Source organism: Ceratotherium simum, chromosome 16 (genome assembly GCF_057802395.1).
Source record: "Ceratotherium simum simum isolate JZ-2026a chromosome 16, ASM5780239v1, whole genome shotgun sequence".
In the NCBI taxonomy this organism is placed as follows: domain Eukaryota; kingdom Metazoa; phylum Chordata; class Mammalia; order Perissodactyla; family Rhinocerotidae; genus Ceratotherium; species Ceratotherium simum.
The window spans coordinates 25,601,072-25,615,611 of NC_141915.1; the positions used below are offsets into that span (position 1 = coordinate 25,601,072).

General features: G+C 37.3%; 1 protein-coding gene across 2 annotated transcripts in view; it reads right to left on the minus strand.

Annotated features, from left to right (window-relative positions):
* Positions 1 to 14,540, minus strand: part of AATF (apoptosis antagonizing transcription factor) — a 98,658-nt gene that overhangs the window by 21,022 nt on the left and 63,096 nt on the right. The window contains exons 9-11 of one of the 2 annotated variants that reach the window (XM_004434829.2): positions 12,919 to 12,986; positions 11,019 to 11,099; positions 2,111 to 2,182 (exon numbers count right to left, since the gene is read on the minus strand). In XM_004434829.2, coding sequence (XP_004434886.1) covers positions 2,111 to 2,182; positions 11,019 to 11,099; positions 12,919 to 12,986 — 221 coding nt within the window. The remainder of the gene's footprint in view (positions 1 to 2,110; positions 2,183 to 11,018; positions 11,100 to 12,918; positions 12,987 to 14,540) is intronic. The other variant, XM_087440857.1, reaches the window with a different exon arrangement.

Consider the following 14,540-nt stretch of genomic DNA (forward strand, 5'->3'; position numbering starts at 1 on the left):
AGCATCTAGTTTTCCTTTCTTGCTGAAGTAATTTTTTTATGTCATCCTAACAGAGAATCTAAGATGTGCTCATTTTACTCTCTAATTTTTAAAAACAGACTAGATCCGGAAATGAATGAAAAAAAACAGCCAGGCGTAAGCATTCACTTGCAAAGCACAGGAGAGCATATGAGGTCACGAAGTTCTGAATATAAATGTACTCAGAACCATCCATAAGCTGTTTTGTAATCAAAGCACTGAACAAAAGCAAACAAAAAATTAATAATCGCTGTGGTCACCTAAGCTTTCAGATCTGCTCCTTTTTTAAGCAGGGTTGGGGGTGGAGAGGAGTCTGATGGGGTTTAGTAGCAAACCAAATACTCTCAGACAAAAAGGTTAAATGTAGCTTGACGGATAAAACTGGCAAAACCCATATATGCCTACCTTACGACCAATAATTTCACTTGGTAAAGAGTTATGTTTAAAAACGTCTACCACAACATTATTGACAAATATAATTTAAAACAATCTAAATTTCCAACAATTAGTGAATGGCTAAATAAGTAATATTATAAAAATATTACATAGTCATTTAGGGCCAGCCCCGTGACTTAGCGGTTAAGTGTGCGTGCTCCGCTACTGGCGGCCCGGGTTCAGATCCCAGGCACGCACCGACGCACCGCTTCTCCGGCCATGCTGAGGCCATGTCCCACACACAGCAACTAGAAGGATGTGCAACTATGACATACAACTGTCTACTGGGGCTTTGAGGAAAAAAGAGGAGGAGGATTGGCAATGGATGTTAGCTCAGAGCCGGTCTTCCTCAGCAAAAAGAGGAGGATTGGCACGGATGTTAGCTCAGGGCTGACCTTCCTCACCAAAAAAAAAAAAAAATTACAGTCATTTAAAATTTTTGAATAATTTTAATGACATGAAAATGCTCACAGTATACAAAATATTTAAAGAAAAAATTCACAACAGTAGAATATAATTTTAATTATATAAAAAAGAAAAACAAGAACATAGTGACAGGGGACTCATAAAGACTGAAAGGAACTATTCTGAGATGTTGACAGTGGTTCTCTCCTGTGCATGTGTATATGCACACACACATTTCCTAGCTCTGTACCCTGAGAGGGCCTACAAACAACACCCAGTAACAGAGAGCACCCCAAGCACCCAGATCTTGGTTTCTAAACACCACAATCCACTAAAAAGAATCAAGGCTCCTTGCAAAAAGACTGATTGATTCCAGGGCTGGAACAGGGAAAGTATAAGATGAGCCTAGAATACCATGTTGTGCCAGAAAGTAAGGAAGTACCCAAAGAATGATCACAACATCTCAAAAGGATACAACCCAGCTTGAAGGGGCTTCCATTAATCTGGGACAATTTTAAACGAAAATAAATAATGACAGTAACAGATTATGATTAATTGAATAAAACAGGAAAGCATGAGTCTATACCAATATAAATGAATGGTAAATAAATGACGAAGGGATATGGCTACACAAGTAATAGTATAAAAATATTATGTTGTAGTAGAATGCCAACTAATTAATATAGAAAGAATTAGTCTTCAAAATATGCTTATCTCTGAATTGTAACATTATGAGTACACTTTTTTCTGTATACATTTCTATCTTGTTTCAGCTTTATAAAATGAGCATGTACTTCTTTTATAAAAATACTCAAAAAAAAAAAAAGAAATCCTCAACAGCAACGTGAACAAACACAACCTAATGCACATCTCTAAAGCAATCTCTAGAGCCATTTGAAAAAGGAGAGCATATGCATAAAACCCCCAAACACATAAAGCAAGTGCACGTGCTGTCCTGACCCATCTGTTTAGAGAAGAGCTCAGATGTCCTAGGCAGGTGGCTAAAGTTAAAAACAAAACAAAACAGCAAAAACAAAAACAAACCACCAGAGGCACGCTGAGATTTATGGAAATTTTGTTTTGGTTTTATAGTAATTATGGGAGTGAAGAGATGTGACAAGGACCCTTGCTATGATGCCAATGACAAATGGTCAACTGATAAGAAGAAATGGAGAGGGCGACAGGCCATAGAACAGGTCAATATCAGGCTGTCATGAAGCCATTTGAGACATACAGTTAATCTATTACCCACCTGGCATCATCATTCATTGTCGTATGGTCAATAGGTGCCATGAAGCTCAGTAGCTTGCTAAGGACATGAAACCTAAATAAAGCAGGAAACAAACAGGCAGCAACATTAGTAACTATTAACCTAGAAAAGGAAACACATTCTGCTAACAAAGTCCAGAACCGATCACAAGAACATTTGGCTCCAGAGTGGAACAGGGAACAATTCACAGGCACGCACCACTCACAACTATATTTCCCCCTTTTCCCTCAATGCTACAGGAGAAAAGTCGGATAACAGCACATTGTAAATGACAGTTATTCAACACAGATCATCTGTATCACAGCGCCCAAAAAGAGGAGATACACTTGTGCCTGTGAGCAATATACTAACCCTTAAACATTACTCTAGGCAAAAGACAGTGAGGACCTGACTCCTCCATTTTCCTCCTCTACATACATCTTAATCATTTTTTAGTCTCATTAAAGCCACCTACCGGCAGTAGCACAGGCAGAGGTATAACATTCGAACGCAAAACCTCATCACCACCATCACTCACTAGCACTGGTTCCCTGAGTCAGAAAAGGCTTCCAGAATTCCACATCATCTTTCCTCATTAGCTCCACTGGGTCTTTCATTTCCCTCCTCTTTAAATGAAGGAGCACAATGAGTGCATAAGTTTGATCCCTAGATCTACAGTCAAGGTGTAATGGAAATCACCTCCACATTCTACCAATAGAAAAAAAAAGGTATTTTTTTTTTTTTTTTTTTTATAATTTTATTTATTTATTTTTCCCCCAAAGCCCCAGTAGATAGTTGTATGTCACAGCTGCACATCCCTCCAGTTGCTGCATGTGGGACGCGGCCCCAGCACGGCCGGGAAGCGGTGCGTTGGTGCGCGCCCGGGATCCGAACCCGGGCCGCCAGCAGCGGAGCGCACGCACTCAACCGCTAAGCCACGGGGCCAGCCCCAAAAAAGGTATTTTTGTATGAAGTGCTTTGAGATCCTTTGGTGAAAGGGGCTGAACAAACATGTGACCTTGCACAGACCAATAATACCAAAGAGAATTTAAAGAAGGTATCCATTTCTGTTCACTATAATAGAAGAGGCTGTATGACAGTACGCATATTATAAAATTCTAACCAAAAAAACTCTTCTTGGGCAAAAGACTATCCACAAACAAAAACATGATAAATATTTTCACGTGCATAATGTTTTACAGTTTTAAAAACACTTTCACACATATCAAATTTGATTCTCTACTCTACCAGCCACCACTAAGCCTCCCAAATTTCATTCTTGTTTTTAGCAAATGAATTTTACAAGAATAACAGTGATGACATTTTTCACATTACTAGAGTAATAGAAAAAGTATAAATTAATTATAGAAAATTTGGAAGACAAACCAACTAAGCACACACAAAAATGCATGAAGTTCCTCCACCTACAGACAATTGTTATTAACATTTTGGTTAGCTATGTTTGTTTTACATAGTGATCCTGTTATATACACACACACACAATTTTGTATCCTCTTTTTTTCACTTAGCATTGTATCTGAATAGCTGTACACAACTCCAGGAGCGGAAGTACCATAATATGTTTTCATATTTTTGAACATTTATATTACTTCCAATTCTTCACTTTTTATAAGATGCAAAAACAAAATCTCTGTGCATCGTATTTATTTTTATAATAAATTTTATAAAATTTATTATAACATTTTATTATAATTTTATTATAATTTATTATAACATTTTATTATAATTTATAATTTATTTTATTATAATTTATTATAACATTTTATAAATGTCTTTATCTCCTAACTAATAAATAATAAATTATTATTTATTATTTATTATTAATATCTCCTAATTAATAAAAATATATAATTTTTATAAAAAGAATTCAAATACAGAAATGTATAGAGAACTAACATGTCCCCTGTAGTCCTATCTCCCAGAAACAGTCACTGTTAAGTTTGACTGCAGCATTTTCCATATAAAGACAAATATAAACTTAAGACATTTTTCACATAAAAATGAGATTGTAATATACTTAATATTCTGCATTATGCTTTTTTCCACTGAACCATATGTCATATTCTATTCTTTTTCACAGTTGTAGAGTATTCCATTGTGTCAATATAATTTATTTAATCTCCTATTGATGGGCATTTATACAGCCTCCCCCTTTTAAAAACCATATTTAACAGTGCTCAAGTGAAGATTTGTATATGTAGATTATTGTATATTTGTTCACATATTTCTGTGGGATAAATTCTGAGATATGAAATTGCTAGTAAATCAAAAGGTGTACACATTTTTTTTTTTTTTTGTGAGGAGATCAGCCCTGTGCTAACATCTGCCAATACTCCTCTTTTTTTTGCTGAGGAAGACTGGCCTTGGGCTAACATCCGTGCCCATCTTCCTCCACTTTATATGGGATGCCGCCACAGCATGGCTTGCCAAGCAGTGCGCCGGTGCGCACCCGGGATCCGAACCGGTGAACCCCAGGCTTCCGCAGCCGAGCGCACGCACTTAACCACTTGCGCCACCGGGTGGGCCCAAAAGGTGTACACATTTAAACTTGAAAAACTGAGCCAAAATGCCCTCCCAAAGGTTAATGTATAAGAATATAAGTATTCACGTAACCTTTCTACTTAAGTATAAAGCATAAGTATTGTTAATAAATGCATTTTATTTCATTTTATTTTTTTGCTGAGGAAGATTCGCCCTGGCCTAACATCTGTTGCCAATCTTCCTCTTTTTGCTTGAGGAAGATTCACTCTGAGCTAACATCTGTGCCCATCTTCCTCTATTTTGTATGTGGGTTGCCACCACAGCATGGCTGCTGACGAGTGGTGTAGGTCCACTCCCAGGACCTGAACCCGGGCTGCCAAAGTGGAATGCACTGAACTTAACCACTAGGCCACAGGGCTGGCCCCATTTTAACATCTTTAGACTTCACCAAACTTTGTTGTCTACATGAAAAAATGAGTACTATCCTTGGCTGTGTCCAAAGACAGGTTTAATTCACCTTCTGGACAAAGACTACGAACTATACTCTACAGCTGTGTTGTCTAATCCAGTAGTCACTCACCACATCTGGCTACTGAGCACTTGAAATGTGGGTAGTCTGAACTGAGATGTGCCAAACTGAGATGTGCACCAGATTTTGAAGACATAGGATGAAAAAAAGAATGTAAAATATATCATTAATAATTTTTAAGGGGCCAGCCCGGTGGCTTAGCGGTTAAGTGTGCGCGCTCCGCTACTGGCGGCCCGGGTTTGGATCCCGGGTGCGCGCTGACGCACCGCTTCTCCGGCCATGCTGAGGCCGTGTCCCACATACAGCAACTAGAAGGATGTGCAACTACGACATATAACTATCTACTGACAACTATCTACTGGGGCTTTGGGGAAAAAAAAAGGAGGAGGATTGGCAATAGATGTTAGCTCAGAGCCGGTCTTCCTCAGTAAAAAAAAAGAGGAGGATTAGCATGGATGTTAGCTCAGGGCTGATCTTCCTCACAAAAAAAAAAAAAAGAAAAGAAAAATTTTTAAAATAATCAATTGTTAAAATAATATTTTTATACATTGTGTTAAATGAAGCATATTATTAAAATTAAGTTCACCTGTTTTTATTTACTTTTTAAATGTGGCTACTAGAACATTTAAAATTACATATGTAATACATATTTTTATTGGATGGCACTGCTCTGTGGAATACCTTTACACTTTAATACAATATATTCAATAACTATTAACTGCATGATGAAAGACAGGCTTTAAGAAGTTATCAGATTAAAGACAATTTAGTAATGTGTACTTAATGCACTGCATTTCATCTATCTCAGTGCTGCTGAGGATGGATGCATGTTTTAGCATTAAAACACCTTTTCCCAAACATACTAAGAAAAGATAAATGCAATTTTGTTGTGGAAGAATAGAAAACACAGTAAGACATCTCATTATGAAAGGCCTGAGAGCTTAATTCATTTACATTATGAAGTCTGATTAAATCATGATCAGATCTACTTATATATAATGCTGAGTAAAATACTAATAATCAATAGTTATAATTATGTCTAGAAACCAAAATATTTCTTTTTTATATAAATTATTTTCTAGCATCCAACTAGCAAGTCTCATCAGGCTGATGCCACTGACCCGCTATCATTTAAACTAATGTTTCCACAAGGTAACGTTCATCTTTGCTGTGACATTTCTGGAAATCTTATCTCTCCAACCCTATTACAAACCAAGAGCAAAACTTGCTCACTGGTGAAACCTGGTGTCAGTGACGACAGCTGGCACACCCTACCAACTCTCCCTGAGGTCTAATTTAAGGAAGTTATTTATAATATTCTCATGCAGCTGGGGCCATGTGTTTAATTCTTCAGGGCAGGATTCTAACGCAGCCAAGATACCATTTTGGTGCCTGTGTAGGCCAGGTGGTCCTGACCGGAAAAGCAACTCAACAGTCACAGGTTAGAAGCATGGGCTCTGGAATCAGACCAATTAGCTCAAATCCCAGTTTGCCACTTAGTAGCTCTTTAACACTGTGAGTTACTTATCTTCTCTAAGTACTTTATATAAATTAGCTAATTTGGGGCCAGCCCGGTGGTGTAGTGGTTAAGTTCGCATGCTCTGCTTCAGTGGCCTGAGGTTCACAGGTTTGGATCCCGGGTGCAGACCCATGCACCGCTTATCAAGCCATGCTGTGGCGGCGTCCCATATACAAATAGAGGAAAACAGGCACAAGTATAGCCCAGGGCTGATCTTCCTCAGCAAAAAGAGGAGAATTGGCAACAAATGTCAGCTCAGGGCTAATCTTCCTCACCCATAAAATAAATAAATAAATAAATAACTAGCTAATTCAATCTGCATAACAATCCTGAGACGTAACTTTTTATTATACTTTTTCACAGATGAGGCAATTGAAGCACAGAGATGTAAAGTAACTTGCCCAAGGTCTCAAGGCCACTAAGTGGAAGAGTCAGATTTCAAGCCTCAACAGTTGAGCATCAGAGCCTGTGCCTTTTCTACCTCTGCAGGTAAACTCCTTAACAATGCTTGACGGAGAGTTTTATAAATGTTAGTTATCACTACTGCTATAAATAAAGATCACTCTGATTCTGACCACATCCCACACATTCATGGTCACAAGGAGAGCCAGGCAAATACGGATGACACAACTGCAAAACAATTTAAGACACATGACCTTTTATTACCTTTCTCTTTACTTTTTATTTTGCAATAATTTTAGACTTATAGAAAAGTTGCAAAAACAGTGCAGAGACTTCATGTATACCCTCACCCAGCTTCCACTAGTGTTAATAACTTACATAAATATAGTGTAATTATCAAAATCAGAAAATTAACATTGGTACAATGCTATTAACTAAACTATAGACCTTATTCAACTTTCACTCATTTTTATCCTAATGTCCTTTTTCTTTTCCAGGATACAATCTAGGACCCCACATGGCACCCAGTTGTGTTGTGATGTCTCCTTAGTCTCCTCCAATCTGTGACGGCTCCTCAGTCTTCCTTGTTTTTCAGTAACTCACTACACTCTAGAAATGAAGTCCAAATTCTTAGCATGGCCATGATCCAGCACTCACTCATTCATACAGCCTCCCCTCCTGCCATTCCCCAATATCCTCTCTAAGTCTCTGCCAAAACAAACGAATTGCAGTTCCCAGAAGGGCCATGCACACTCTCAAGTCTGCATTTTTGCAAACGTTATTCTTTTTGGACCTTCCCTAGGCTAACTCACTTCTTCCCAGCCTGCTCAGTGTAAAGTATGAATGTCGCACCTTATAGAAAGTCTTCCAGAGCAGTCTGCATTCCCCGAATCAAGTAACCCGACACCAGGATGATCTCTACCACAGCACTTCCCCCACAGCGTCACTGTCTGCTTATTGTCTGCCATCCTCTCCAGACTACATGCTCCTTGAGGTCTTAGCCAGCACCTAATATTGTTTCCAGAACTTCAGAAAGAAACCTTCTTATATTTTAGTAAACCACTTCTTATATTTTACTGTTTAGCCCCTGTTTAAATAGAATGTCTCTTTCCTTCTTGCCTGTTGCCAGAATAAGATTTTAAATGCCTCTGGATTTACGGGGATATGGGAATCTAAATCACTATCAAAATGCTACAAAAACAGAAGTATATAACTGCAGTGACACACACCTCTAATGAACAGTTTAATGAGGCTAGTTCAATAAATTAATATAAGACCAGCAGTCCAACGGCTAGGAAAAGAGGCTTGCAACCACCTAACTTGCTCTCTATTAATGATGTCTCTCCCTTTAAACCTTGTTATGGACCGGGAGAGGCAGAGCAAGCCCCAGAGCCCACACCTTGGTGGTCATTAAGACGTTAAACTTTGTGCTGAAAATTCCTGGTGATTTAATCAATAAAGTGTAATTTCTAGAGAAAGAAATAAAAAGACTTTGTTGAAAAAAAAAAAAAAGTAGTTGCTATTAAAACAAAATCTTTTTAATTTCAACCTGATAAATAACAACTCTCATAAATTTATTTTGATTTGGGAAACAACAGACTCACGTTCTCCTCGCCATGTTAGAAAAGTACTCACTTCTCCAACACTCATCCAGATTTCTTTATCTGTGTTATGTTTAAAGCTACAGCCATTTCTCATCACCTGATGGGCATATTAATTCTACTGTCATAATGATCCAAAAACATTTTCTGGGGCCGGCCCCGTGGCTTGGCGGTTGGGTGCGTGTGGTCCGCTGCTGGCGGCCCGGGCTCGGATCCTGGGTGTGCACTGACGCACCGCTTCTCCGGCCATGCTGAGGCTGCGTCCCACATACAGCGACTAGAAGGATGTGCAACTATGACATACAACTGTCTATGGGGGCTTTGGGGGAAAAACAAATAAATAAAACTATTAAAAAAAAAAATTTTCTGGCTGACTAAGGTCTACAAGGCACCACAGTAGATAATAAGATAGGAACTGTCTTAAAGGATAAAGCTGCACAATTCTTGCCCTCAAGGGGCACACAAATATAGCTACTTGCCCCAATAGTTTTAAAATTCATAACAACACAATAATGTGGAAAAGGCATTTTTTCCTCTCTCAATTCTTTTGAATACTGTATATTTGCAACAAATGCCAACAGATAAACACAAGAGAAACCAAAGAAACTAACATTTCCGAATGTTTACTATGCACCAGACATTTACACATTATTTTAATCTTCAAACCAAATCTATACACTAGGGCTTATTATCTCCACTCAGTAAATGAGAAAGTGAGGCAAAGAGAATAAAGAACAGTCAAAAATCATACAGCCAGACAGGGCCAGTCTCCTGATTTGAAATCCTGGCTCCTCCCTCGAGAGAACATGTATAGCCTTATAAAGCTATAATTTTAAAAGTACAGTATTGGAGAAAACTTTGATCTCAAAATTAAGGAATAAAGTACTCATTCAGCCCGACCAATTATAAAGTACTATTAGTAACACTCTTCTTTAAATCCTTACAGGGGTGGGGGTGTAGAAGAGACAGGCACAAAAGAGGCATGTATGAGAGTGAGCAAGTAAATGAACACTAGGCCAGGAGGCTGACCTGGTCTTGGAATAATAATAGCAACAATAATGATGGTAATAATGGCAACAAATACTTCTATAGTGCTTACTGTGTAGCTGGCACTGTTCTAAGAGCTGCACATATACTTACCCACTTAATCCTCACAGCAACCCTATGAGTCTGGTACTATCATCACCCCCATTTTACAGATGAAGAAACCAGCACAGAGAGTTTAAGGGTCTTGCCCAAAGTAACTACCAGCCAATGTCAAAGCTGGGATTCAAACTCAGGCAGCAGGGCTCTCGAGTCCATGCTCTTAGCTATTACACTGCAACGAACCTGGAGATGTACGAAGATTGGAAATTTCAACATATAAAAAAGTTGAATTATAACAATTTAGGCTGAGATTTAAGAAAAGTGACTTTGAATCAAAAGATGATGAAAAGCTACTTTGCACTTCCGCAAAGTTAAAGAAAAATAAGCATTTCCTGATGAGTTTTGTTAAATACTAAAACAGGTTAATTATAGTTGTGAAATCTGCTTCTCTGAAGATATTTAAAAATGAGATAGATCCACATTTGTCTAAAGGGAATTTAATGACAGGCAGGCTCTAATAAGGATGTGGGATTAGCTATCTGCCTAAAACCGTCCTAACACAATGAGTAAGATTTTTTTTAACACGCACCTGAATTTCAAGTAGTTTCTTTGACACTGAGGCTTTGTGTGAATGATACCATGTAATATATATATAGTCACAAGGAATCTAAGTCTAAAAGCATCACAATGTCACTTCCTACTCTTGCTCCTTTTTTCGTCTGCATACCTGTAAGACTCCTTAAAGAGCTCACAGGGTTGAGGGGTTTCCTACAATCAGAAATTTCTCTTTTTTCTCACAAAAATTGTATTTCTTGTCTCATTTAAGCACATTGTTAACCTTCTCTGGAATCCCTCATTTATATCTTTTCAGCATACTGTGTACATGTATGGCATTATGAAAACAGACCAACATAATCCTATTATAAATAAGACTCCAAAATAAAAATTTTATATTGTTCTACAAAAATCACTTTTTAAAACTAAGACAATTTCAACTCTCATCTTATTTTCTTATTATTTCTCTTTCAGGGAAATGCAAATATTATTTAACCCATCCATTCACAACAGGAGAAGAAAAAGTAACTGAAACTCTATTTCCATTTTAGAATAAGAAAAACTGAGTCTCAAAAAAGCCTCAAATATTGTTTTAGTTATTTTTCTGACCCTTAAAAATAGAATCATCAAAAGAAACAGAAAAATGACATAATAGCCAAAATGCAAGAGAAGAGATGTAACATATCATGTTAACATTTTTCCTAAAAAGTTACTCACCGAAGTTTCCTTCCTTTGCTGGCTTTCCTATCTACTTTCTTGTGGATTTTGCTTCGTAACTTCTGGATTGCAAGCCATTGCCTGGGAAATTCACAAGCAATGTTATGCATCATCACTAACAGAAATAGTTATACGTATTGACAAATTGGAATTTTTCTCACTAACAACCTTGCAGGAAGAAATCATCAACCTATATTAAGTTCCTCAAGATAGTCTGAGGCCAAAGTGACTAATCAATTGAAGAGGATTTGTGCAATGGTAAAAAAACAAATGGCAGCTGGGAAATTCTACAGCAAATTTGGTTAACAATGCTCCTTAGATTTGGAGTTGCTGTGACAAGCACTAAATCTACCAGTCTGCAGGAAAACACATCAAATTGAGTATAGCTGCTTGGGTTTGCTTTTAATGTTTTAGCTATGCAGCATGTTCTTTTACTAATATTGCAACTGCTGCATGGTTTGAACAAGTGAATCCTTCAAATCTAATTTTCCCTTTGTTAATATCTGCTTTTGCTTGTGCTTTCCAAGTTTTGCTAAGTTTTAATAATTATCCACTACTGATACTAGTTTTACAGTCATTTTATTTATTTAATTTTCATTTCGTCTATAATATTTCAGAATGTGTTGCTAAAAGGTAAGGGCTCTTTCCCCCCAATATAATCTCAATACCACTGCCACATCTAAAAAAAAGTTAACAATAATTCTTTACTATCAAATATTCAGTCAGTTTTCACATTTCCTGCATTGTCCTAATTTTACAGTTGGTTTGTTTGAATCAGGATCCAAACAAGATTCATATATTCTGCAGTCATTTTAGGTTAAATGGAATTAATTTTTCAAATAAAGGATACTGGGCTAAGAAAATCATCATAAATTGCTCATATGAACAAATGTGAAAAAAGAAGAGGAAACAGCAGCAGCTAGTCATCTTACCTGATTTATACAACGAAAACTCAACATCAGAAAAGAAAAATCTAGGGAAATCCAATTACTGTAATCTTAATATAATCTTAATTACCATAATCTATTTTATTGTAAAGTCAGATAAATGTACAATATAATCACCACTTAAATGCAATTTGCTCTATCACATTAAATTTATAGTGAACAGCTCTCTATAGCATTCCAGAGACATACAAAATATCAACAACATCCTATCCTAAAATTCAAATAATGTTTTACTCAAAATTATTTCATCAACACAAATTTTTCACTGCATTCTCAAAACGCTGCTCTGCCCAGAATCCCATTCTGGCACGTGCAGCTTTTGTTTCCTTTCATGCTTTTGCAAATTATGGCTCATGGCTATTTAAATGTACACTATTCATTAGGTAGCACTCTAAATGCCCTTTTTATTTTCCAACCACAGGATGAAGCATACACACAAGAGCCTTCCTTCACTACTTTACATTCTACCCTGACATCTGGGTAATGCTGCCATGTTCCATTTCTAATTGTGCTGAAGCTTTTACTGAAGGGGTGGAGGTCTAAATTAGGGCAGACTCTAACAAAGCAGATTCGACTGTGAGCAAGGAACTTGTTGTGCACAGTGCCACATTCTGACAGCTGAGAGCACACATTTGGATGGTTGCTTTTTATCCACTGGTCAGAGATTGATACAGATACAATCACAACCGAAACCAGAGAGCAAAGAGCATAAGAAGGACTTTCTAAAACAAACACATATAGGTGTTTTATAATCTCTTATTCAAACTGCACTTAAGGCAATGTAGGGTAAACAATAAGGATTTCCATCACTTTGTCTTTCTAGTTTTTATTATCTTGCTTAACTTTTATAATTATAGAGCCAATCTCTGCTTTGGAGACAGAATTAACGAGACTCAAAGGGAGAAACTATTACATAGGCTGCTTGCATGAACAGAAAGCCATATCTAAATTACCTTCCCATGGCCACCTGATCATTGGGATCCAAGGAGCTGGTCTTCCGTTCTATGAGTTCTCGAAGGAGCTAGAGGAAAAAGGAAAGCCACTGATTTATTTATCATCTCCCAGCACCAACCGACTTTAAAAGGGCACAGTAGGAATTCTGAATGGCATAGTGACAGCTCTAAAACTACAATCAATAAGGGACAACCCGGTGGCAAGAGCACGACTGAATTCCCATTAACCCTTTCATATTTATATATCTTTAAAAAGGTGGCTATGGCAATAGCTGAGCACAGAAGTCCATTTGGAAGACTTATTGTACTGCAGTTCATTTCAAATGGATCAATGAGTGTGCAACATTCCCTTCATTGTTTTTATGATTAGTTTTGTCCACCTCATCGATATCAATGGAGAATCTTTAAAAGGTCAGGTGGGAAGGGCTGTGTGGCAAAAAGAAAAATGCATCAGCTTCTCACCAACAGGATAATGGTACATGGTTAACTTCTGACCTATAACCTCTAGCAGTCAGCAAGGTCTTCCGCAGGCAAAAGCCTTTATTATATATAATTAAAAGTGTGGACTTCATCCTCTTGCTTTCCATAGCTGGTACTCTACCATGCTTACTATTAAGTGCTTTAACCATATATGACACCAACACATTCACAGCCACAACAATTTTGAGACGGAACTTAAAGAAAGTTGTATGTGCGTACTGCAAACACAACACAGAGGACCAGTCTCTCATCCTATACAATTAACTCCATGAGAACTCTAAATTACTCTCCTGCTCTCCTCTTAATCCTGGGTAGTCCACTGCACGCAATCGAAGTCTAAATCTATATCTTTCACAGAGACTTAAGAATTTGCATTGGATCTTAAAGTCCCAGGTGAACAGAAGCAATGGATTTAAAAGTTAAACATTAAAGGAGAAGAATTTTAAATTACAATAATAAAACTAGATGTCATCTCTCCTGTACAAGTGGTATATGCAGGGAAATGGCAGCAGAGATTAAAATTCCAAAAATCTTCTGAGAGAAATCTAAGGGAAGACACTAAAACTAGTTCCTGCTAATCATCTGTCAATAACACAGGTTTAACTCTAAACTTGTTTCTTCACAAAAATAAGTAATTATTTTGTGGGTAAGGCATGATAGCAATATAATTATCTCACCACGTTAAACAGCTGAAGTCTGTGGGAGGATAGAGAAGAGGGAATAAATTCCTATGAAAGTAGATCACTCTCTAATTTTCATTTGTTTATGTAAGTAGGCACTAGAAGAAGTAAAACAAATGTATAAAAATATTCATTTCCATATAAGATGAATCTTTATTGCAAAATGGAAAAGGATATCTCAGTTGCAATTAAGAAATCTCCTGTGATGTTTTTTCATTTGCTTATTTTGGACATTACTACAGCAATTACGTTTAAAAATGCGGGGACCAGAGGCCACTGGTTTATTATCACTAGAAAACAGCAAGCTATTTCTCTACCCTGTTTATCTGATTGATTCCCAACATCTTTCTGGCAGCCAATCTATCAGTTTATCTCTCCTACTTCATCACAGTCACTTCTGACAGCTAAATACAAGATCCAAATCCAGTGTTACACAGACACACGACACAGTAAACCTGTGTA